Below are 27,537 nucleotides of genomic sequence, written 5' to 3'. Positions count from 1 at the left end.
AGCGGGGTGAGGTGCCAGCGGGAAGCAGGCTCCCCGCTGAGCAGGGAACCTGACACTGGGCTCAATCCCAGGACTTTGGGATCATGACCTGAGATGAAGGCAGATGCCTAACAACTGAGCCACCCAGACACCCCAAGAAGTGTGATTTTAAATGAATTCTTTTGAGGCATCTTGGTGGCTCAGTTGGGTAGGCATCCAGCTCTTTATTTTGGCTCAGGTCATGATCTCAGGATTGTGAGGTTGAGCCTGGCGTTGGGCTCCATGCCTGCTTGGGATTCTCTCTCTTCCTCTCCCACTGCCCCTCTGCCCCTGCCCCTCCACCCACTTGTGCTCTCACTTGGGCTTTCTGTCTTTCTCTCAAAAAAACCATGAATAAAATAAAATGTGTTCTTTTAAATTAGGAAGGGAAAAATTTAAAAGATAAATATCAGGATAGGCATGGAAGTAGAAAACAGTTACGCTCAGGAGGGCAGTTTAGTAACAGATATCAAAGATCACAGATTCAACTTTTAGAAGTTATTTTAAGGAAATAGTGGAGTAAATGTGCACAAATATATGTGAATACTTGTTCACCATGGGATGTTAATAATCTTGGAAGTAGTACATTAATAGGGAAGTAGTTACATTTGGGGGTTCCATATGTATGCTATTAATCTAGACAAAATATACTCTTACAGACTGGTTAAAGATGAGTGATATATAAGTACCTATTATTATTTCTAGATTAAATTAGAATGTGTAAATTGCCTGGATCAGCATGACCTTTAGTATGTTGTTCTCAAGGAAAAATGAACTTCCTAGACATTCACAATAAAAGACAAAAATAATATATTTGATATGCTCTACAGAATCTATTCAAGTAATCACTGTGACTACAACATGAAAAAAGAAAGTGAAATACATATAAATACTGTGAGACACGATACCGGGCTCTCTGCTAAGCAGAGAGCCTGGTTCTCTCTCTCTCTCCACTCCCCCCTGCTCATACTCTCTCTCTCACTAATAAACAAAATCTTAAAAAAATACTGTGAGACAGATATCCCTTTAACCACAGATTATAAAGATCAAAAGAATCTGTCATTTTATAATCAATACCCTAACAAGAGATATTAAATGTTCAGATATTACTAGCATATTTTAAGTATTGTGAAGCATTATATCATAAAGATATTGGAGGGGAAGGAGATGAAAATTTGTCAAAGACATTTTGAAACATACGTGTATTAATGAATATTCACTCAAGGTCAATTCAATGTGGACTCATTCTGAAATACTCAGTAATTTAAGTTGAATAAAATTCAAAATATAATCTCAATTAGTTTTTTTGTCTCCTTTAAAAATTTTTAAATTACTAATTATTTTTATTAACATATAATGTATTATTTGCCCCAGGGGTACAGGTTTGTGAATTGTAAGGCTTACACATTTCACAGCACTCACCATATCACATACCCTCCACAATGTCCATAACCCAAACACCTTCTCCACACACCCCCTCCCCCCAGCAGCCCTCAGTTTGTTTTGTGAGATTAAGAGTCTCTTATGGTTTGTCTCCCTCCCGATCCCATCTTGTTTCATTTTTTCCTTCTCTTCCCTCCAGGTCCCCTACTCTGCCTCTCAAATTCCTCGTATCAGAGAGATCATATGATAATTGACTTTCTCTGATTGACTTATTTTGCTCAGTAATTGAAAGTGGAGAAAACTAAAAATCTAATAAAGAAGAATTTGTCTTTATTTCCAAATAAAACCAATATATTAATAATATACATATCCCTATCTCCAAGTAACAAGTTACTAAAAAGTCCAAGTCAAAGATTGCTCTAAAAGCACAGAAATAAATTTGAGAATATGAGCATTAATATATGATAAAAGTATTTTAATCTAGTAGGAGAAAGAGGACTAGTTCAATAGTCAGATCTGGCATAATCTGGTTTATTTCTGAATGAAAACATAGCTGACATCCTGTATCACACCATATACAATAATGAATTCCAGATGGATTAAAATATTAAAATCTGTGTGTGTGTCTATACACTCACATATTTGAAAAACTGTACACTCTATTCTTTATCCTCTTCCCTCTTGAAAATTTCTATAAGCAGTACCTTCCTAAGGAACAGAAAACACTGGAAATGGTTTGGGTAACCTATTTTATAGAAATGAAATAAATACAGAGGAATATAAAATAGGAATGTTTATTGAAGCACTACTTTTTTTTTTTTTAAGACTTTATTTATTTAAGAGAGAGAGACAGCCAGAGAAGGAATACAAGCAGGGGGAGTGGGAGAGGGAGAAGCAGGCTTCCCCCTGAGCAGGCAGCTTGATGCACGGCTCGATCCCAGGACTCTGGTCTCATGACCTAAGCTGAAGGCAGATGCTTAATGACTGAGCCACCCAGTCACCCTTGAAGCACTACTTTTAAGTGGCAAAGATGAAACAGTCCATATCAAAGTTGGGGAATAGTCAAATAGGCATTGGTATAAGCACACTTGGGCATGCAATATAATGTAACCATTCTGAAAACTAAGTTAAGGGGTACCTGGGTGGCTCAGTCAGTTAAGTGTCTGCCTTCAGCTCAGGTCATGATCTCAGGATGCTGGGATCAAGCCCAGCAGGGAGCTTCCTTCTCCTCTCCCTCTGCCCCCCACCCCCAACTCATGTTCTCTCTCCCATGCTCTGCTTTCTCTCAAATAATCTTAAAAATTGAAAATAAAAGCTAAGTTAAATCATCATTTACTGACCAGGAAATTCAAAATGTAGTTGAATTTAAAAAACAAATTACAGAGAAATGTATAAAGTATCAATTTTTTGGTAAAAATATACTAAAATAAATTAGTTGTGTTAATGTTTAAGCATAAATAAATATATGGGCGATATACACAAGGTTCGAACATTATGCAGAAGGAAATGAACAGAGGGGAAGGTAGTGAGAAATAACGAAGGACATTTTTTTTTGTTTATTGGTATTGCTTCATTGGTTTGGGTGCAAATGCATTACCTCTGTAATTTTTGATGAAGCAGTTAACAAATGATTTAAAATAGGCTCACAAAAGAATACAAAATTTCACTTAGCAATCCTCATTTTGATAGAAATGCAAAATATTTGAACAAAATATCCTGTTACTAATTCTCTAATTGGCTTCACTTTTCTTTTTTTGGAAGACTTTTAAATTTAGAGAGAGAGCATGTGCAAGTGGGGGAGGGGCAGAGGAAGAGAGAGAATCCCAAGCAGACTCCACACTGAGTGTGAAGCCCATTATGGGGCTTGGTCTCACAACCTTGAGATTATGGCCTGAGCTGAAATCAAGGGTTGGACGCTAAACCAATGAGCCACCCAGGGGTCCCCACTCAACTTTTCTTAAATTGATTATAAAATATTTTATGGGCATACACCTGTACAAATAAAATAACTCAATATTAAAAAAAAACAACAACAACAACAACAACCCAAACCCTCTAATATGGAATCTAAGAAAAAAGGAAGTGGGGAATGGAAGGACAGACCTCCCCTATCCCTGGAAATATTTTAATCTAAGAATTCTGTTCACATCTAAGAAATTCTGGGCAAATTATCTTCTTTTGTACCATTTCTCCACTTAAATTTCCTTGGGACCAAGGTGTCTGCACTATTAAAAACTCACTGCTCTAGTCTCCAGAACAAAAGTAATTCATGGGCTGTTTGTGCAGTCCATATAATTCCTTTGGCCCTCATGGTGTCTTTAAATAAAAATCTGAGCTACCACTTAATAATCAAGAGCTATTGGGGTGCCTGGGTGGCTCAGTCAGTTAAGTATCTGCCTTTGGCTCAGATCATGATCTCAGGGTCCTGGGATCGAGCCCCACATCAGGTTCTCGAGCCTGCTTCTTCTTCTTTGTCTGCTCCCCCCCCACCTCCAGTTTGTGCTCTCTCACATAAATAAAATCTTAAAAAAAAAAAAACCTGAGAGCTATCACACACTAAAAAAATAAGTAAAACATAAGATATCTGGATTCTCTCAAAAAATCGGAAGAGCTGGCAAAACGTGGCCTGTTTCCTCACATCGGTTAGTTGTAACTGGGGACTGGGTATCATCTTCTTTAGCTACTGTCACAACCAGGTTCATTTCTATTATTCTTTTAATAGGTACCTATAATTTGTTCATTTCTTTAGTATGCTTGCTTGTATCTTCATGGTTGACACCAAAAAAACAGCTTTCCTTTTTGGGTGTCCTAAGATGGTGCTAACGTAAGATTATATCTGAGTATGAGATGTCTAACTCTGTGTAACAAATAGTGAAACACTTGATGTTTTAGAGGCACTTGGTGGTTAAGTGTCCAACTCTAGTTTTTGGCTCAGGTCATGATCTCAGGGTTGTGAGATTGAGCCTCAGCTTGGGCTTGCAGTGGGTGTGGAGCCTATTTGAGATTCTTTCTCTGTCCCTCTCCCCATCTCTCTTCCTCTCTAAAAAAAAAACCACAAAAAACAAAAAACAACCCCAAACCAGTTGATAATGTCTTGCCTGAAAAGAATTTGGTTTGATGCTTCATTAGCAGTAATAGCTACTATATCACATTAAATTTCTTTTTTTCTGTGTGTTTATAAATCTTCCAAGAGTTCTCTTTGAGTCAATGCTGTAATTTTTATTTTCCTAAAAACTAGTGTAGGTTTTCAAATGCATCAAAAAGAAGCACTGTATTTAACATTTCATTTTTATTATTTATTTATTTTTTAAAATTTTAAAGATTTTATTCATTCATTTGAGAGAGAGACAGAGAGAGAGCATGGGTGGCGGGGAGCGGCAGACTTGTTGCTGAGCTGGAAGTCCAATGTGGGCCTCGATCCCAGGACCCAGAGATGCTTAACTATCTGAACCACCCAGGTGCCCATTTATTTTTATTTTTTTTTAAGATTTTATTTTTAAGTAATCTCTACAACCAACTTGGGGCTTGAACTCACAGCGCTGAGACCAAGAGTTGCATGCCCCATTTAGTAAGCCAGTCAGGTACCCTTATATAACATTTTAAATCAGTAACTATTAAGCATTGTTTTGTGTATTTATCTATTTTTCAAACATAATGCTGTTTGTCTTTTCATACTTTTTCATCAGTGTCACAATGGTTTGTTTATATACTTGTTTTCATGTTAGGCATTATATGATGTAGTAAAAAGGATGCCAGTCAGAGTGAAGTCCTTCCCACATGCTACACATATTACTTTTACCACCAACACTTAGGATTATTTCATGTTCCATAGGAAGTAAGTGATGATAGAAAATTTTTTGAATTCATTACCCTGAGTGTGTCTTTCTTCTACTTTATGTCCTGCCTGATGTTAAGCAAGGTCTGTAGAAACTGTTGTTTTTCAACAAATAACACTAATGACAATGATGAATAAAATAACAACCAATATTCAGTGAGTATTTATTATATGACAGGCACAGTTCTAAGCACTTTATGTGTCTTTATTTGATCCTCACACAAAATTTTGAGGTAGGTGTAATTATTCCCATTTTATAATTTCTACTGAGACAAATATGTATAAAAACAGAAAAATGCCCAGGAAGGATAAATACTAAACACATAATGACTATCCTTCAGAATGGGGAATGGGTACAAGGATGGTAGTCCACGGGTATGTTTGCCTTATTTGCAATTTTTAAATCATTTAAAAGGAAAATATGTTTATGCATTATTTCTGCAATTAAAATACATGATACAAAGATAGCCTAGGGAGAATTTTCATCAGGACACCGTGAATAATGGCAAAATTGCTGGGAAACTACAATGTCTATCAATAGGAATTTGATAAAATGGTACCACAGCAACATAAGGAAGCACTAGGAAGCTATGAAAAGATCTCTCCTTACTCTACTGAAATTTGTTTATCAAGGTTTTACAAGAAGAAAGCCTAAGTTTTGTAAATAACAAAAAGAATAAGCCATCTTCGAATAAAGAGATCACTTCTTTCAGGTCTTAAAGGTGTCTTACAAACTGTGATGTAAAGAAATTGGACTTTACAGTCACATAACTTAAGATGGGTTAAAATATTAAGAATATAGCAACTATAGAAAAATTAGGGGGAAAATGAAAATTAGGATTATATTTAACATGAATTCTGAGGTTTAAAATAAGGTTAAAAAAGTGTCAAAAGTGCTATGACTTTCAGTATTTGCTAGCTTGAGTTATCTAATGTCAAAAGAAATATATGCTTTTATCAAAGGGCTTCCAAAATATATTCTACTCATAGGATGTTTCTCCTACATGATTTTTCTCAGGTTGAATAAGCTAGAGTCAACAAATAAGATGCTCCTACATTATCCTATTTAAAGGGATTATTATCAAGGTAAGTTCTCTAATGTTGAATAGTTTTGAGCTGTAATTAAAAGCCTTCCTACAGATTTCCTATATTCTATGGTTTATCACCAGTACAAATTTTGATGTTGAATAAGTTGTGAGCCATAATTAAAGGTCTTTCCACATTCCCTATATTCATAGGGTTTCTCACCACTATGAATTCTATGATGACTAATAAGTTGTGAACTCTGAGAATAGGCTTTCCCACATATCTTACATTCATAGGGCTTCTCACCAGTATGAATTCTCTGATGTCGAGTGAGGTCTGAACCAGAACGAAAAGCCTTTTCACATTCCTTACATTCGTAGGGTTTCTCACCTGTATGGATTCTCTGATGTTTAATAAGTTGTGAGCTCTGACTAAAGGCATTGCCACATTCCTTACATTCATAGGGTTTCTCCCCTGTATGAATTCTCTGATGTTGAGTAAAGTTTGAGCCACTACTAAAAGCCTTCCCACATTCTTTACATTCATAGGGCTTTTCACCAGTGTGAATTCTCTGATGTCGAGTGAAGTTTGAGCCACTACTAAAGGCCTTTCCACATTCCTTGCATTCATACGGTTTCTCACCAGTGTGAATTCTGTGATGTCGAGTAAGGTCTGAACCACAAATAAAGGTTTTCCCACATTCCTTACATTCAAAGGGCTTCTTGCCAGTATGAATTTTCTGATGATGACTGAGTCTTGAGGGATGTCTAAAGGCCTTTCCACATTCCTTACATTCATAGGGTTTCTCATGAATCATCTGATGTGTACTAAGTTGTGAGTCATGTTTAAAGGTTTTCCTATATTCCTTAGTTGCACAGTATTTCTCTTTATTATTAATGATTTGCTGTAATGTAAAGGATGGATGCTGACTGAAAGTGGGCATTCCTTCATGGGTGAGTATCAGTTGACTGAAGTGTCCCTCCTGAGAGCCATGTTGTTTCTCAAACTGGCCATTACATTCCCAATCATCTCTGAAACTAGAGCACTGAAGGTCATGTCTTGTAAGTCTTTCCATTATTTCCCACTGCGCTGACTCTATTTCATAAATTTCCTTCTTCAGAAATAATTTCTTGGTCTCACATCTTGATTCCAGGACTGAAAGAAAATATGAAAGTAATCACTCACACTTTTCTTGTTTGGGAGAAATAAAACTTCAATTAAAAGGGAAGAATTTGGGCGCCTGGGTGGCTCAGTGGGTTAAGCCGCTGCCTTCGGCTCAGGTCATGATCTCAGGGTCCTGGGATCGAGTCCCACATCGGGCTCTCTGCTCGGCGGGGAGCCTGCTTCCCTCTCTCTCTCTCTGCCTGCCTCTCTGCCTACTTGTGATCTCCTGTCTCTCGCTGTCAAATAAATAAATAAAAATTAAAAAAAAAAATCTTTAAAAAGGGAAGAATTAAAATGAGCTTTAAAAAAATAGACAAGAAAAGAGCAAGGACAGATCATATTGTAAGATGAGGGCACTGGGCACTAAGTAAGCCATTGGTTTCCAAACATTGCTATTGATCAGAATTACTTGGGGGAACTTGCTGAACATAAAGATGACTTAAGTCTTATCTCCCTTGTTACAAAATGACTTTAATCATAAATACATGTATAAAATCTCACAGCATATGCACACACAGCTATAAGAGCATCCCACAGATGAACTGTAAAGTAAGGGAAATGATCATGCCTACTTAATAGAGTTATTATCAGGATTAAATGGATATGTCTAAGAAAAAATTCACAGGGGTTGGCAAACTAAGGCCTGTAGCACAGCAACAATTTTTTTAAGTAAAGGTGTATTGGAAGACAGCTACACTTACTTATTTACACATTGTCTATGACTGCTTTTAAGATACAAAGGCAGAAGTGAGTAGTAGCAATGGAGACCACATTAACTACAAACTTAAAAATACTTATTACCTGGCCCTTTAGGAAATGTTGCCAGCCCCTGGTTAGATTTACATTGTCTACTACAGTAGCCATGACCATATGTGTGTATTTAAATTTAACATAATTAAAATTAAATAAAAATTCAAATTTAATTCCTCAGTGGCACTATCCACATTCCCCATGGCCAATTATGGCTAGTGACTACCATGTTGGAAATGACAAACATAGGACATTTCCATCATCACTGGAAGTTCTATTGGACAGTACTGGTCTAGATTCTGCAACTGGAAACCCCAGGTCTCTTTAACAAATGATAAGGAAATAGAGGGTGGCAATCCAGATGGGAGAATGAATGAATCTAGTATGAGTGGTAGATAAAGAGGGTTCTTTTAGAGCTAAATAAGGAATATGTTTGGGGTTTGATGAAAATACTTTATGGCTTTGAATTCTGTGATGCTGATCTTAGGAGAAGAGAAGAGTACTTAACAAGTGCATAAGCACTATGATAGTTATGACCGACTGACAGGAAGGGCATTTGTGGGCTTAAAGAGAAGGAAGAGACTATACAGGCAGTGTTTTGCTGGAACTTCAGAGTTACCAGATTTAGTCATGAATTTTGAACTCACACTCAAGTTAATTACAAGCTTTGTTTTCTTGACCAAAGTTGTTCATTTTTCTGAGCCCTCAATTCTCTATTTATAGAATAGAAATAATTATAATCTTATAATCATCGTGAGGATTGTAAATAATATATAAAAGTATTTGGCATAAAGTGTTTAATATTTGAGAGAGAATACAAAAGAATCTCTACACAAAAACGGGGATATTAGGCAGTGAAGTGTTTTGAAGACCACACTATGGACCCAGTGGGAAAGCCTCAAACCAAAAAAATGAAAATCATTCGAGTACCATTGTCTCTCTCATATAATTATTCAGCAAATATCCCCTAATCTTGCTCCTAAATATATCTTGAAACTCTTCCTCCTTTTGTCGGTAAAATATCTAATACATCTCTTGAACTATCGGATAGCCTCTTTCTTAATTTCCCCACTTGAGGTTTACAATCCTGAATCCATCCCTTATGATATTTCTCCTACAATAAAAGCCAAACTGCTGAACATGGTCTATAAAGCTCTGAATGACCTAGTTGCTGCCTGCCTCTTCAAACAAATCCCAAGCTATGCTCCCTTTTGGTTGCTAAGCTCCATCATCATGCTGGCCCCATTCTGCAGGTCTTCAGATGCTCCCAGTTTTTAGTTCCTCTTAGGGTCTTTCCATGAATTTTTCCTCAAGTCTCATAGATTCCACCCCTCCTCCCCACTGTTGGCCTTGATAACTACTGCCCATTTTCCAAATCTCTAAAGGTCATACTTTTTTTTAAAGTTTTTTTTTTAAATATTTTATTTATTTGACAGAGAGAAATCACAACTAGGCAGAGAGGCAGGCAGAGAGAGAGGAGGAAGCAGGCTCCCCACGGAGCAGAGAGCCCGATGTGGGGCTCGATCCCAGGACCCTGGGATCATGACCTGAGCCGAAGGCAGAGGCTTTAACCCACTGAGCCACCCAGGTGCCCATAAGGTCATACTTTTTGAGGCCTTCCCTGACTCCATGACCCAATTATACCCTCCTTGTAATCACAATTTTAGTACTCTGTTCTCTTCCTTAACAGGATGTTCACAATTTGTAATTACATATTTGGTCAGGTTCACTTAATATCTTTTTCCCTGAATAGGTGTTAAGGTCTTTGTGTTTACTTCATTTTAAAAGTAAAATGTCTATTGCCTTCATCAATGTGTATCCAGTTCTAAGCACAGTTATCTGGTACATACTAGAAGATCAACAAATATTTATTAACTGACTTGATTAGCAAGTATTTGAATATACACTCTCCAATAAAAGATGTATTAAAAAATTCCTCTAGAAAAAAAGGACATACTCTTTTCAAACACCACATGGTGAATATATATTTATTTTACTGTTCTTTCAAGTCCCATTAAAGTGATAGTGATGAGATTAAATGAAAGAACAAACTCCATGAGGACAAAGAATAGGAGAGGGGAGAGCAGCAACAAAATTTTGGAAGCTAGAGTAGAGGTAATGGTAACAAGTAAAGTGCCAAAAATAAATAAATAAAGTGCCAAATAAACACACTGAAACCTAGGTTGCAGATTGGTCCTACTATACAATCTACTTATTTCTAAGAACTGCAATCAACAGGTATCTTTGAAAGTACGGTGCATGGTGGACTGCAAAAAGGAAGATTAATTGAAAATCTGTAAGAAACAGATAGACCTCAGATTGTCAAATCTACCCCAAACAGCAGGCTGATCCCCCAGCCTGATATCCTCAGTAAACTTTCAGAATCTGGCAATCAAGCTCATTTTATTGATTCCTAGAGAGAAAGTAGAGGATTCCATCCTGGAGAAAACAAGATGCGTAAGTGGTGTGAGCCACTGAACTGTTCTAGGCAGATCACTCTACAGTGACTACCACCAATAAATCTACACATCCTCAGATACGAACAAGCTCAGATCAGCTTTTTACTACAACCGTTTTATATGAGCAGACAGCCTTGAGTCGTTAACAATTTCAGGAAAAATCTTAAACATGAGAGATTAAATAAAATGAACAAAGAAAAAACTCAGGAAAGAGAGACAATTGAGAAAAATTTAAAAATTCAGAAAAAGAATGCTTCTAAAAACAATCTCAAGAGAACAATGTCAGAAAAAATATTCAAAGAACAGCTAATGAGAAATAGAACTTAATAAAAATCTCACAGAAAGTACAATGAAAATATGAAAAATAGAAAAAAAAAGAAATTCTAGAGCTGAGACAAGAAATTCAAGATCTGAATCATGAGTGTTTAATCATTCAAAAAATTTAATGAGCCCATAATATATGTCAGAAATGGTGCCAGGCACTGGAAATAAAAAGGGAACAAAGTCTGAAACACAGAGAACAGAGAAGATAATGGGGAATAAGTAATAAGAAAATAATACAAGAAAACTTCAGATACTTTGTTTCCAGAATGAAATGTCCCAGTGAGTGCCCAAATGAAAGAATAAAATCAACATTATATACCTCAACTTGAAATATTAGAATGTTATAAATAAATTCTAAGAGTTTCCAAAGATATTAAACAAATCACATAAAAGACTTAAGAACCAGAATGTGTTTTGGATTTCTCCATGACACTAGATGCTAATTAATTTTAAAAATCCATGGAACACCAAAACAATGAACACTGTTATGCTGTAAATAAGCAAAAAAAAAAAAAAAAAAATCCATGGAACAATGCCATCGAAATTTTGAAGTTAAGTTTTTCAACCTAAAATTACATCTCCAGTAAATATCAATGAAAAATGAGGGTGAAGACATTTAAGATTTCATAAAATATACTATTTACTTTTCTTGAATACTTTCCTCGGTTGGTTTTGGAACATGTGCCTCAGAATAATGAAGGAATAAACCAAGAAAGAGGATGGCAAGAGATCCAAGAGTCAAGGTATATAAATGTATCCAAGGCATCCAAATACAGGAGCAAATCAAAAGAAATTGAAAGGAGCATAGTGAAGGGAATCAGTGGGATAATGAAGAGAAATTCTAAAATAATAGCTATTTAACAGTCTCAGTTGGGACAGAAGAACAGAGGGTTAGAGGAGAAATGTCTCTTAAAAATAAACCAGTTATCTGATGTGTCTGGAAAGAGATTAATGATATTCAGAAAACTAAGCAACTCTCAGTTAAGACAAGGATTAATTGCATGGAAAAGAACAAGTCATACAGGAAGTGAAATGTGACTACAGAGCTCAATAATAAAAGACACTTTACATAGTCATCAAGTGAACTGAATAATTTAAAAATCATGATACTTGGAGGATGAAGGAAGGTGTATGCTAAATCTTCAAATTCCACAGTGAAAAGCCAATTATCACTAAAACAAGAATTCTTAAAAAAAAAAAAAACTCTCAGAGAAAGGATACAAATAATGACAAAAAAGTAGTAGGAGTCATGGGGAAAGAAAATTATGCAGGAAATGAAATAAATGTAAAATATGAGTTCTGGATGATGCAATGATGCAGCTCTAACAATGAAACAAATTTCCAGGGTTGAACAAAACGGTTAGTAATCACAGAGCTCCTTTCTGTATCGAGCAGAATTTATGAAGAGTTTTAACCAGACATATCTTGGCAGAATTTCTGAGATTCAAAGAAAAAGACAACTCCATAGAAGTAAAAACCTGATGAATCAGGTTGTATCCTATTTATGCCTTTGTGTTTGATGTTTCTCCCAGCAGTTCTCTAAAGTTTTGAATTAGTTATTACCCTTGAGATACCAGATTTAATAAGAAAATCTGGATTGCTGACTTCCTGAAAGACAACATTATCTGGAAGCACTGGGCCTGCATTCTCATAAGACAGTGGTCCTAGACTTAACAAGTGCTTACTCCTTTAAGATGTTAAAGTGGTATAAATTCTCTCTCATTAGCCAGTCTCCTCACTACTGCCTGGTTCCACAGGGATCCTCAGGTGAGTCTCAGTTGCCAGGAAACTTTACAGTATCTTTTCTTTTTTTTTTTTTTTTAAAGATTTCATTTATTTATTTGACAGACAGAGATTTCAAGTAGGCAGAGAGGCAGGCAGAGAGAGAGAGAGAGGAGGAAGCAGGGTCCCCGCTGAGCAGAGAACCCGATGCAGGGCTCGATCCCAGGACCCTGGGATCATGACCTGAGCTGAAGGCAGAGGCTTTAACCCACTGAGCCACCCAGGCGCCCCTACAGTATCGCTTTTCTTAATTTCACCTTCATTCCTGAAACATTTTTGCTGGATTTAGAATTCTAGGTTAACAGTTCTTTAGCACAATAAAATACTGTTCCACTTTCTTCTGGCCTCCATGATTTACTAAGAGAAAGAGAAATCCAGTCATTCAAGTAATTGTTTCCCTATAAGCAATGAATCATTTTTTCTATGGTTCTCTCATTACTTTTTTGGTCATTCATTTTCAGCAATTTGATTATGATGTGTCTGGTATGGATTTGTTTATCTTGTTTGGGGTGGTTGAGCTTCCTGAATTGCTATGTTGTATCTTTTACCAAATTTGGTAAGCCAGTATTTCTTCAAATAGTTTTTTCAGTCCTGAACTTTGTCCTTCTGGGACTTCAATGACACATTTTATTTTTTTATTTTTTAAAAGATTTTATTTATTTATTTGACAGAGAGAGATCACAAGTAGACAGAGAGGCAGGCAGAGAGAGAGAGAGGGAAGCAGGCTCACTGCTGAGCAGAGAGCCCGATGCGGAACTCGATCCCAGGACCCTGAGATCATGACCTGAGCCGAAGGCAGCGGCTTAACCCACTGAGCCACCCAGGCGCCCCTCAATGACACATTTTAAACCTCTGTTGTTCTCTCACATGTCCCTGAAGCTACATTCTTTTTGAATTTTCAATCTTTATTGTTATTTATGTGAACTAATTTCTTGTGACTTACCTTCCAGTTCACTGATTTCTCCATTATTTCCATTCTATTGAGCTTATCCAGTGAGTTTTAAAAATTTTGGCCATTGTATTTTTAAATTCTAAAATTTCCATGTTTCTTTTTATATCCTCTATATTTTAATTGGATTTTTTTTGCTACAGAGTTTATAGGTCCTGCATACATATTTTAGATATTACCCCCTTATCAGATATCTGATCTGCAAACATTTTGTCACATTCTGTAGGTTGCCTTTTCATTTTGTTGACAATTTCCTTTGCTGTGGAGAAGATTTTGGGTTTGATGTGGTCCCACTTGTTTATTTTCGCTTTTGTTGTCTTTGTTTTTGATGTCAAATTCAAAAAAATCATCACCAAGACTGACATCAAGGATATAGGAACTTACTGCCTACATTTTCTTCCAGAAGTTTTGTGGTTTCAAGTCTTACGTTCAGGTGCTTGATCCACTTTCAGCTGATTTTGGGGTATGGTGTGAGATAGAGGTTTTTTGCATGTGGCTGTCCAGTTTCCTCAACACCATTTATTGAAGAGACTGTCCTTTCCCCACTGTATATTCTTGGCTTCTTTGTCATAAATTAATTAGCCATATGTGTGTTGGTTTATTTCTGAGTTATTTGGTTCCATTGATTGATGTGTCTGTTTTTATGCCAATACCATACTGTTTTGGTTTTGAAAGGTTTTAATATAGTCTGAAATCAGAAAGTGTGAGGCCTCCAGCTTTGTTCTTTCTTAAGATTGTTTTGGCTATTTGGTTCTTTTGTGGTTCTATACAACTTTATGATTGTTCTATTTCTATGAAAATTGCCACTGGAATTTTGATAGGGATTTCATTGAATCTGTAACTTGCTTTGGGTAGTATGGACATTATAACAACATTAATTCTTTGAACCCATGAACACAGAGATCTATTTATTTGTGTCTTTTTAATTTCTTTCATCAGTGTCTTACAGTTTTCAGTGTATAGGTCTTTCACCTCTTTAGTTAAATTTATTCCTGGGTATTTTATTCTTTTTGATGTAATTTTAAGTGGAACTATCTTAATTTCTCTGAGTATTGATTATTAGTATATAGAAATGCAACTGATTTTCATATATTGATTTTGTATCCTGGGCCTTCACTGAATTCATTTATTAATTTTTTAAGGCATTTGTTAAGTTTATTAATGGTTTGAAGAAATATTATAGCCATTAAAGTAATGATAGGATAGAAATTTTGATATCCTGGGGAAATTTTATGTTTCTTAAATTTTAAAAGTAGGCTAAAAACTTGCATATTCAAGGGTAAGAGAAGGTCATTGAAAAACTGGAAGGAAATATACTAAAATACGATCAATAGTTGCCTTGAGGTGGTAGTATTATATACCTTTTCCTTTTTTTTTTTAATTTTTTATTAACATATAATGTATTATTAGCCCCAGGGGTACAGGTCTGTGAATTGCCAGTGTGTGAATTTACACACTTCACTTACTAATTTTTCTTTTTTGGGGATTTATTTATTTATTTGACAGAGAGAGAGAGATCACAAGCAGGCAGAGAGGCAGGCACAGAGAGGGGGAAGCAGGCTCCCTGCTGAGCAGAGAGCCCAATGCAAGGCTCAATCCCAGGACCCCAGGATCATGACCTGAAACGAAGGCAGCGGCTTAACCCACTGAGCCACCCGGGCGCCCACACTTACTAATTTTAATAGTTTTTTGGAGGAGTCGATCTTTAGAGTTCTGTATATAAGTATCATGTCACCTGCAAATAGAGAATGTTTTACTTCTTCCTTTCTAATTTGGATGCCTTTGCTTTCTTTTTCTTGCCTAATTATTCTGGCTAAGACTTCTCGTACTATGCTAATAGAAGTGGTGAGAGTAGGCATCTTATTCCTGATCTTAGAAGAAAAGCTTTTAGTTGAGTATGTTAGCTGTGGGCTTGTCATATAGCCTTTATTATGTTAAAGTACATTCCCTCTACACCCACTTTGTTGACAGTTTTATTCATGGATGCATTTTGGGGAAAAAAAAATTTTTAAGGGCGGGGGCAAAGGGAGAGGGTGAGAGAACTAGAGAGAGAGAGAGAGAGAGAGAGAGAGAGAATATTAAGCAGGCTCCATGCCTAGCAGGGAGCCAGATGTAGGGCTCAGTCTCACAGCTCTGAGATCATGACCTGAGCTAAAATTAAGAGTCGAATGTTTAAATGACTGAGCCATTCAGGTACCCCCCAAAAACATTTTTAATGAAACTTTACTTAATGTAAGTTTTTAAATTTATACGGAAGACAAAATGTAACCAAACACTTCTGAAGGAAAGGGTGGAAGATTCTGTCTTGTTAGAAATTAGGACTTTCTATTAAAGTAAGACTAATTAGGACAGGGATAGATAAAAAGGCCAATGTGACAAGAGAAACCTGTATATACACAGAATTTTAACATGTGCAGAAGGAATCTGTGGATTGGTGGATCAGTGGAAAATGGATGGACTTTTCATTCAATGAGGGAAAGATAATTTGTTTTTATATGGGAAAAAATTAAAACTGATCTCCACCTCAAACCATTTATAAAAATCAATTTTGGTTATGTTAATAGGGCTTTAATAAGAAAGTCAAAACATAAAAATTCTTGAAAGAAAAAATAGGAGGAAAGATTTAAGATTCAAAGATATGGGGGCACTTGGCTGGTTCAGTCTGTAGAGGATCCAACTCTTGATCCTCAGGGATGTGAATTTGAGCTCCACATTGGGTGTAGAGATTACTTAAAAATAAAATCTTTTTTTTAAAAGATTTTATTTATTTATTTGACAGACAGAGATCACAAGTAGGCAGAGGGGCAGGCAGAGGGAGAGAGAGGGGGAAGCAGGCTCCCCACTGAGCAGAGAGCCCAATGATCCCAGGACCCTGGGATCATGACCTGAGCCAAAGGTAGAGGCTTTAACCCACTGAGCCACCCAGGCACACCTAAAAATAAAATCTTTAAAATGAAAAGACCAAAGATATGAAGCATATAGCAAAAAAAAAAAAAAAAAAAGTAGACTTTTATAAACTATATATAACTTAACCATTAAAAATATAATTTAACACACTAACATATAGAATTACTATTCATCAAAAGATATCATAAAATAAATACAGAACCTGCAACAGGAAAAGATGTCTACAAAATATGTTATTGACCAAAAACTAGTATCTACAAAATATATAAGAAATTCCTTCCATCTTAGGAAAAAGACAAATACTCTAATACAAAAATGATCAAAATGGCATTACACAGAAGGGGCAATAATGACCAAATAAGGAAAGGCAATCATCTTTAATAGTAACCAGAAAAATTTAATTTAAAACAATAAGATTTTATACTCATCAGATCATTAAAAAAAAAAACTTTCAGTATCACTTACAGGGAAGGACAGTGATAGAAACACTTGGAAAATGGTTTGGTATTACCTAGTAAAGCTGAGCAAGTATGTATGCCAAGACCCAGCAATTACATTTCTAGGTATATTTCCTAGCAAATCTCTTGCATATGCAAGTCTAGAGATTTATATGTTACTATCTTTTAATTTAATGTTCATTATGTTATATATATCCTATTGTGTATACACTATTTTTTTTAAAAGATTTATTTATTTGAAAGAGTGTGTGTGTGTGGGGGGGGAAGGGTAGAAAGAGAGAGAGAGGGACAGAGAAACTTTAGCAGACTCCTGTCTGAGCCCAGAGCCAGATGCCAGGCTTGATCCAGGACCCTGAGATCATGATCTAAGCTGAAATCGATTTGGATGCCTAACTAACTTTGCCACCCAAGGGCCCCTTTTGTATACAGTTTTTATTTATTTATTTGTATTTATTTAAAATATTTTATTTATTTGTCAGAGAGAGAAAGAGAGCACACAAGCAGGGGGAGTGGCAGGCAGAGGGAGAAGCAGGCTCCCCGCTGAGCAAGGAGCCTGAGGTGGAACTTGATCCCAGGACCTAGGGATCATGACCTGAGCTGAAGGCAGATGCTTAACCAACTGAGTCACCCAGACACCCCTACAGTATTTTTTTTTTAAATAAATAACTATGAAGAGCCAAATGGTCACAGCTGAAGAATATATTAGTGAACTAATACAAAATAAGTCAAGGAATTCCATGTAAAGGCAGTATAAATTAAAAAAAAAAAGGATTAAAAAATAATAGACACTAAGGATGATCCATATGTTCTAATGTCTAATTGTCTAATTACAACCCCAAATAATAGAGAATATGTTCTGTTCATGGCCTTATGATAAGGAAAGACTTCTTAAAGAGGACAAAAAAAATACAGATAATGTGATTTTGGTTATATAAGAATCAAAAACAAGCTGAGGAATAATTTCTCACATAAGATCTAATGAGTGTGAAGCACAAAAGACTGATAAATTTGACTAAAATTAAGAACTTCTGTTCACAAATGAAACCACAGAGCTAAAGGACATTTCAGAATGGGAGAAGATATTTACAATTTTAGAACACTGAATGTATGTATAAGCAAAATATATAGAGAATCCTTACACATCATTAAGAAACATACAAAGAATCCAACAGAAAGACCTTTTAAAAAGACCTGAATAGGCAGTTTACTAAAGAAGAATTTCAAGAGACCAATAATGATATGAAATGTGTTAAACTCATCAGTAAAAAGGGAGATGCAAACTAAAACCACACTGAACTATACTATACACTCATCAATTAGAAAAAACCCAAGCATGACAATACCATATGTTAGGAAATGTGCAGTCATAAAAGCTCTCATATATTGCTGGTGGGATTGTAAATCAGTCAACTTTAAAGAAAAGTTGTAAATTTGGCAGCTGAAGACATGATGTCTTAAGATCCACTCCTCTCCTAGTCCTAAAACACAGAAAATGTTTAGAGTAGCTGATTGTAATGGTCAAAAACTGTAAACAACCCAAATGTCTATGAACAATAGAACTGTAAAATAAACTGTGGTATATTCATATAATGAAATGAATCAAGTCTGACTACAAGCAACACGAGGTATGAATCTTAAAAGCAAAATGCTCAAGAAAAAAGACTTAAAAGAATATATAATAATAATTCCATGTATATAAAATTCAAACTCAAGTAAAACTAAACTGTATTGCGGACAGTACTCTTAGATAGTAAAACTATGAAAGGACACGAAGATATTCTGGAAAGTTCACTGTTGGAATGTGCACTTGCAGTTTGTTACATTATTTGTGATAATGACAAAATAGTAACTTCTAGGTGTATCTATCTCTCTAGGTATAAGTGGACAGATAAATAAAAGAAATAGAAAAAGAGGCCCTGAAATACAAACTAACATAATTCAGAACTTATTATTGAATAGACAGATAAAAGAATGATGAATCAGCTAAATGATGACATGGTGCTAAAATGTGTGTGTGTGTGTGTGTAAGGGAGGGAGGTTAATTGATTTAGACTCTCAATTTATATCTTATTGCAAAAGAAACTTAAAATGGATTTAAATGGTATAAAACAAATTACAGGAGATTTTAAAAAACAGAATAAAGTATTATAAAATTTGTAGAGGACCATTAATTTTCTAAAATCAGAAATCACAATCACTAAGGAGATAAAAACACACTGAAAATACATACTAAAGACACCAACGCAAATTAAAATTAAAAAAGTAAAAGCACCTTCTGGAAATGGGTAAATAATATTTTTATTTCATAAAATCCATAAAAACTGAGTGAAAAAATAAGGATAGTAGTAGATAAAAAAGGCAGTGAACAAGTTAAAGACAATAGCACCATTAGGAAGAAAATGTCCATTCTCACTAGTATTCAATATAATGACATGAAAACAATCCAGTATACCAAGAAATTTATTAGGGATGATAAGGGCATTAAAGTTACATATGGGAAAAAAGATGTCCATATGTTTTAGAACTATATACTGAGATTACGCAAAGGTGAAATGACATGGAGTCTTGGATTTATCCAAAATACTTAAACAACCATGGCAAAGCACTGACCTCCCGGCTGCTCCCTGAATAAAGCCAATGCACACCTGTTTTAGGATCTTTTACTGTCTGGCTTCCTCCCTCTGGAATGTTCTTCCTTCCAGTAACCACATACAATGATTTACTGCTGTACTTCATCGAGTTTCTGTCAAAATGTCACCTAATTGGAAAAGTTTCTCTTACCCTGTCCTATAAAATAGCATCCTCTATCCCCTCTCTCTACTCTTCCTTTTTAGACTTACTATTACATGACATATATTCATTTATTTTTGTATCTCTCTCTGCATAGGAGAGTAAGCTCTGGAACAGAGATTTTGCATGTTCTGTTCATTGCTGTAATATCAGTGTTGAGAATAGTGCTAGGCATACAACAGGTACTCAACAAACATATACTGAATGAATGAATGTGCTCCTGTTTAAACTCCTTTATACCAATTCTGTTTATCATTGCTGGCTCTAAGTTCTCAGAGCCTTTGTTTCCAACATTCTATCTAAAGTTAATGACAGGCACACTCAAATCTCCCTCTATGACATCTATACAGATTAATTTCTATATCCTAATCCCTTATTTTTTTCTGAGCTCCCTACTCCCAACCTCTCTTATGATGGTTCTACTTTATAGAAATTATATATAGATGTGTTCTCGTGCCCCTATTAAGCTATACATTCTGAAATTGCTTATTCCCTTTTTAATCTCCGCAGTATCTAGCAGGTACCTCTTACATTCAAAAAACAAACAGTAAATGTTTGTTATAAGTATGAAAAGTTTGTTATAAGTATAAGTATGAGCTACTTTATCTAAAAAACCCTAAAGAAAATAAGCCTTTGACAACATAGAATAAAAATCTATGTCAGGAGACAGTGGTGCTTCTTTAAGACTAAATAAAAAAGAAGATGAGAAGTGATGAGGAATTAGATCCAAAATATGGACAGAAAGGAATATCATTAGAGGGGGTAGAGGAGGTCACTGGCTGGTTAGAACTGGGCAAGAATAAGAGGAACTGGAAAGAGGTATAAGAGGAGAAAAGCATGTAGAGTGTAAAGTAAGGGGGAAAGGTAAGGTTCATTTGAACGCTCATGCTGAAAAAGCTTACTTGCATACAAGGGGCCTAAAGCTTTGTTGTTGTTTTTTTTGTTTTTTTTTCAAAATTTATTTATTTGACAGAGAGAGAAGTCACAAGTAGGCAGAGCAATAAGCAGAGAGAGAGGGGAAAGCAGGCTCCCTGCTGAGCAAAGAGCCCAATGCGGGGCTAGATCCCAGGACCCTGAGATCATGACCTGAGCTGAAGGCAGAGGCTTTAACCCACTGAGCCACCCAGGCGAAGGGGCCTAAAGCTTTTAAGGGGAGATTCCCAGAGCACTTCAAAGGTGCAGTCTTTCCACTGACCAACTCATTACCTGCTATGCCTCACTTACCTGGCCTCTGGTCTCTTGTTAGTTCTCTGTCAACCAACCAGGGCTCCTTCCCCTGCTCCAAGAAGGAGATCACATCTGGTTTAGAAACAGAATGTCCTGCTTATAAAAGAAGTAATGAGATAAGTTTAAGATGAGAATATCCCAGGATTTAAATTTAGTCCCTTCATTAAGAAAGAGTCAAAGAAAGGTATATCAGATTTATGAAACATAACAGAGGACTTGACAGTTCCCCCATAACTCAACACAACTTCTTTTTTCTGATGCTACAATATTAAAAACATTCTTCTAAGCACAGGATGTCGAAATACCTACTTGAAAGGTGGGTATTTCACTTGGGAGAAAGTAGATCTTCTAAGGGCAGAATCTGAATTATTATGGACAGATGTCCTTACCCATTGAAACCAGGTGGCTGTAATTCTCCAACATCACATCTCTGTATAAATCTCTCTGATCATCATTCAGGCACTCCCACTCCTCCTGAGAGAAGTCTATGGAAACATCACTGAACATCACTGACTCCTGGAACAACAACCATGTATATGACTTGATTAATAAAAAAAAGTGGGTTTTTTTGTGAAGGGAGGAGGGAAAAAAAAAGAATAAAGGTAGAAATGAAAAACAACAAGCATATAGAGTAGGGCTGGATGTTTGGGACACAACTGGAGGACTGTGAACCTATCAGCCAGAATGATCTTGTGTTTCCATGTTCATTCTGTTTCCCCCAGATAAAACTGGGAAGGCACAAAATCCTGTTAAGAGGGGTATCCCAATTAAATGAAAGAGTATATACAAATGGCTAGCATAATACTTCCCATACAATAAGTCATCAACACATGTGAGCCTCTCTCTCATCTCTTCCCCAATAGCTAAGAGTAAAATTTCAGAATAAGGGATAAAGAGAAGGTATTAAAAGTACCCAGACCATAGATCATATAAAAGACATCAAGAGTCAGAAAGGCAATGAGGTTCTCAATAACACAATAACACTACTAAAAACAAGAAATGACAAGAACAATTCTTCAATATGGTGATGGAGAAAAGAAATTCTGACCTAGATTACATAACTAAACTATCATTCTGTTGTGAGGGCTGAAAAAGACATTTCTAGACATAAAAGGACTGCAGCACAATTTCTTAGGAAACTACCAGAAGTGCTCCACCAAAAGGATGGAAATAAACCAAAAAAGAGGAAGATGTAGTATTCAAGAAATACATGTCTCAGGTAAACAAAAAAGGGAAGTCTTGGGAAAGCTATGCAGCAGGTCCAGAGAGTAATCAGACCAGTTGGGAGCAGGAAAAGAGGAAAGGGGGATGGCAGTCTCCACACACAAAACAAATGATGTGTCTGACCAGAGGGAAAACATGGACAACAAGCAAATGGGGAAAAAAGCAATTAACTCCAGTTAAAACGAAAGGTTGTAATAGGACAGCGGTATGAGCTGGCGCAGCAATGAGCAATATTTGCAGTCATGATATTCTGTATACTACTAATTTGACAACAAACTGTTATATAATTAATAACAGAATCAGAGGAAATGAAGGGTGCAATACAAGAGTACAATGTCCCTTCCACTCTGTAGTAAGTCAAGAGAGTAAAACTGATTCAGCAAAAGACAGCAATTAAACCATATTTAAGAGAGTTGAGTTGCCTTTTAGGAGTAGCACTGGCGATGGGGCAAGATTGGAATAGCACTACTTCACTTGGAAAATGTGTAAAATGACTTTTAAAATATTTTATCTTAGAAGACTAAATTTGCTTGAAATTCAAGACTGATCCTTTCTCATATCACACTATTATATAATAAGAGCTAATTCCTTGTTACAACAAATTCTTTTTTTTAAAAGATTTTATTTACTTATTTGACAGAGAGTGAGATATCCCAAGTACGCAGAGAGGCAGGCAGAAAGAGAGGGGAAGCAGGTTCCCCACTGAGCAGAGAGCCCAATGCGGGCCTCAATCCCAGGACCCCGAGATCATGACTCAAGCCGAAGGCAGAGGCTTAACTACTGAGCCACCCAGGCACCCCAACAAAATCTTTTTATAAGCATATTTTTTTCACCGATAATATTCTATTATATGGATATAAAATAAGTTTTCTTTTGTTTTCAGACACTGAGGTTGAAGTTAATTTTTTTTTTTTTAAGATTTTATTTATTTATTTGGCAGGCAGAGATCACAAGTAGGCAGAAGGCAGGCAGAGAGAGAGGAGGAAGCAGGCTCCCTGCGGAGCAGAGAGCCCGATGCGGGGCTTGATCCCATGGGATCATGACCTGAGCCAAAGGCAGAGGCTTTAACCCACTGAGCCACCCAGGCGCCCCCTGAAGTTAATTTTTAAAGAGTTCCCCAGATTGGCCCACTCTTACTCATAACTACCCATTGCTCCGAATTCCCTTTGTTCCTGTGCTATCAGAAAGTGATGGAAGATGATCCAGATTCACACAACAACATTACTGAAGTCTATTTATCATGGATGATCTGGTGAAGTGTCAGAGCTTTCTACTAACCAGGAGTCATAACCCCAAATGTGAAAGGCCTATACACCAGGAGATTTTCCCACATATTACGACTGAAATCAAGCAAAACCATTCCTTATGTTTTCCTCTTTGAAAACCTAGGTCTGTGGTGATTAGGGCTTTTCCCTATAAGGTGCCCCTAATTACTTATCTCCATCCTATCCAATCACTGTCCAAGCAAATTACATCCATTAACAAATGGAGAACAGATTTCTGTTCTATCAAGATTTCTGGCAGAAGTCTAAGACAAAAGATGCTGAAGGACTTACTAAATGAGTGTGTAAATTGCTTAAAAGAATACGGAACCGAGGAGGGCCTTGGGGTTGTTTATGAAGAACTGGGGATCAGGTTCGTGAATGCAGACCATGTTAACCAGGGTAAAAGTTTTTTCCAAACCTGGTCTCAGCCAGACCATTTCTACATTATGTAATTAGCGATCTCTTTGTAGGAACAAATAAGTATTCTTGAAGGAATCCAGAAGCAATTTTCTGATGGATTTTAATCTGATTAAGACCTCTTCAGAGAGCCTTGTTATCCAACCACTTGGCCCTCTGTTACATGTAATTTAATAGTATAAAAATCTTTAAGCAGACTTGTTTTTTCGAACAATGGTTATAGAACCATTCTTTTTTCTATAAATATCTCCACCAAGAGAGACATTTTAAAAAATATTTTTTATTATGTTATGTTAGACACCATGTTTGATACTGTATGATACTGTATGTATCATTGTTTTTTGATATATTATTCCATGATTTATTGTTTGCATATAACACCCAGTGGCCCATGCAATATGTGCCCTCCTTAATAGCTATCACTGGGCTTACCCATTCCCCTACCCCCCTCCCGTCTAAAACCCTCAGTCTGATCGCGGAGTCCATAGTGTCTCATGATTTGTCTCCCTCTCTGATTCTCCCCCTTCATTTTTCCCTTCCTTGAAAGACATTCTTTTAATTGAGTTACTGGAGACCTTTTTCTTTAGAGCAAGGGTAAGAAAACTTTGACATTGACATTGCTTTTAACTACACTGTCTGAAAGTTGTTTTTTTTTTAAGCACCAAAAATACCATGATGAGGGAAGCAAATGTTTACATATACTAGGGGTAAAATGATTCTATTTGAGCAAAAGGAAATGGCTACTCACCTGAGCCATGGCTTTGGTATTTGCAGAAAAAGGCTGGTCGTCCTCTGGGCTCTTCTTGGAAAAGGGCAAAGCTGGAGAAGACAAAAGAAGCTACGTAAGATCCCACTTGCCTCATAGCTCCCAGAATGATCATTTCCCTCTGCTCACTCCACACAAAAACTTGAGGGGTATCAGTGAGAAAAATGAAAAATCTTTCAGTGAGGGGTATCAGTGAGAAAAATCTTTCATTATCCCCTATTCTAGAAACTTTAGTCTGACCAGAGGACAGATTTCAATAATCTGATATGGCTTGGAGAATATAGAGTACATATACACACAAAGATACAATTTTTTTACACAAATGATAGCATATTATACACATTGTTATACATATTGCTATTTTTACTTAATGTATCTTGACCTGGATCCCAACTAGTACATTCAAAGCTATGTAATTCCCTTAGCTACATTTATTTCATTAAATGAATACACTTTAATTTATTTAACCAATCTGGTGCCCAGAACCATTTGGATTGATTCCTTTCACTATAACAAACAATGCTATAATAAAAATCCTTGTATATATATCATTTACCTTTATATGAATTCTGAATAACTCCTAAAAGTTGTTCATATACGTTTTAGTTAGGATATACACTTGTCAAAACAGTTGTTAATGATCTTGGATTGTACAATCAGGTCTCAGGTCCTGACCAAGAAACAACTCGTTTAAGAACCAGATCCTCTAATCTTGCCCAGTTTGAGAAGACTTTTTGGGGTTAATGAATCTTATCTTAAGAAAAGTGAAATCCAGGGGCACCTGGGTGGCTCAGTTGGTTAAGCCTCTGCCTTCAGCTCAGGTCATGATCTCAGGGTCCTGGGATCGAGCCCCACATCAGGCTCTCTGCTCAGCAGGGAGCCTGCTTCCCCCTTTCCTTCTGCCTGCTTCTCTGCCTACTTGTGATCCCTCTTTCTGTCAAATAAATAACTAAAATCTTAAAAAAAAAAAAGAAAAAGAAAAGTGAAATCCAGAAAAGCAAACAAAGCAATATTACAAAGACTTTAGGAACACATTTAAATAAGCATAGCAATAGGAAGAAATTAAAAAGTGTAGAAATTGACTAAGTCTTTATCACTGATGCTTTAGAATGGTTTATTTTTTATTTTTTATTATTATTTTTTTAAGATTTTATTTATTTATTTGACAGACAGAGATTTCAAGTAGGCAGAGAGGCAGGCAGAGAGAGAGAGGAGGAAGCAGGCTCCCTGCTGAGCAGACAACCCAACGCAGGGCTTGATCCCAGGACCCTGGGATCATGACCTGAGCCGAAGGCAGAGGCTTTAACCCACTGAGCCACCCAGGCGCCCCTAGAATGTTTTAACTGTAAGTATAGTAATAAAGTCTGTAATAATTGCATATATTTTGTGTGATTAAGATGTTTACAATGTCCAAAAGAATGTTATACTAAAATACTAATAAAAGTCTAAATTGTTTAAGCGGAGTAAATGAATTTGAGATCAATACTGAAATGTTTAATAAAATATGGTTTTTTTTTACTTATATGTATTAGATATAGGTGTCTCAGTTGGTTATACATCTGCCTTTGGCTCAGGTCACAATCCCAGGGTTCTGGGATCGAGCCCCAAGATGGGCTCCCTGCTCAGTGGGGAGTCTGCTTCTCCCTTTCCCTCTGCTCCCCTCCCCTGCTCTTTCCAGCTCCCCCCATTCCCTGCTCCACCCTCCTTGTGCACGCTTGCTCTCAAATAAATAATAAAATCTTAAAAAAGAATAACTGCATGTAAAATCCACCACCCAGGAAGTAGAACCTTGTTATCAATTATTTAAGGGTACTTCTACCTTAAAACACTCACTGCATTCCCCCAGGGATATATCTATTTCAGGAAACAAAAACCAAAGTAATTCACAAATGTCTCTTCTTTAAAATGTGAAAGTACTCCTTTAATATTTTTATTATTATTACTATTTATTAAGCTCTTAGTACTTTTTAAAAAATAAGCCAACATAATCTATTGTGTGCCAGGCATTGTGGTAGATACTAAAAAATCAACAGTAATCCAGGAAGACCTGGAAACAGGACTCCTTCTCCCATACTTTTCACTTTAAGTCCCCCTTTCTGGTCTCTCATAATGACCTTTCCTTGGTTAAAGGGACATCCTCAAGTGCTGCACCTTCCAGGTAGAATGGGCAGGAAACATTCTTACTTCCATAGTCCATACTGTTTGTTACACTCCCAACCCTTTTCATGTTTGCTCCTAGAGTATATCCTCTCTGGCTGAATTCTTGCCATCTGGAGATCTGCTCCCCCCTTGTAAAGCCAATGATCTCTGTGGCCAAGACTGGAATATGCTTGCAAAATAACCATACCTCAGGTATGGAGCACTGCCAAAAGACAATACTACAGACAAGAGAGTGTTTTGAAATCTAGTAAATAAATTTTTTTTAAAGATTTTATTTATTTATTTGAGAGAGAGAGACAGTGAGAGAGAGCATGAGAGAGGAGAGGGTCAGCGGGAGAAGCAGACTCCCCATGGAGCTGGGAGCCCGATGTGGGACTCGATCCTGGGACTCTAGGATCATGACCTGAGCCGAAGGAGGCTGCCCAACCAACTGAGCCACCCAGGCACCCCTAGTAAATAAAATTTTTGAGAATTTTGTACTCTTCCAAATAAGCCAGTCTTTTAATAAAATATGTCTAAATTATTTCCAACATATCCTGAAAATTTCCTGTAGGTTAATAATTGCAGGCGCCTGGGTGGCTCAGTGGGTTAAGCCGCTGCCTTCGGCTCAGGTCATGATCTCAGGGTCCTGGG

The 27,537-nt window shown here is 36.5% G+C and overlaps 1 protein-coding gene across 1 annotated transcript in view; it reads right to left on the bottom strand.

Annotated features, from left to right (window-relative positions):
• LOC123930533 overlaps positions 1 to 27,537 on the bottom strand; it is a 59,427-nt gene that overhangs the window by 22,735 nt on the left and 9,155 nt on the right. The window contains exons 2-5 of the mRNA XM_045986752.1: positions 24,727 to 24,797; positions 21,462 to 21,588; positions 21,070 to 21,168; positions 6,403 to 7,417 (exon numbers count right to left, since the gene is read on the bottom strand). Coding sequence (XP_045842708.1) covers positions 6,403 to 7,417; positions 21,070 to 21,168; positions 21,462 to 21,588; positions 24,727 to 24,797 — 1,312 coding nt within the window. The remainder of the gene's footprint in view (positions 1 to 6,402; positions 7,418 to 21,069; positions 21,169 to 21,461; positions 21,589 to 24,726; positions 24,798 to 27,537) is intronic.

Source organism: Meles meles, chromosome 19 (genome assembly GCF_922984935.1).
Source record: "Meles meles chromosome 19, mMelMel3.1 paternal haplotype, whole genome shotgun sequence".
NCBI lineage: Eukaryota > Metazoa > Chordata > Mammalia > Carnivora > Mustelidae > Meles > Meles meles.
Note: the sequence above shows the minus strand (reverse complement) of the source record. Positions and strands in the feature narration are given on the sequence as shown.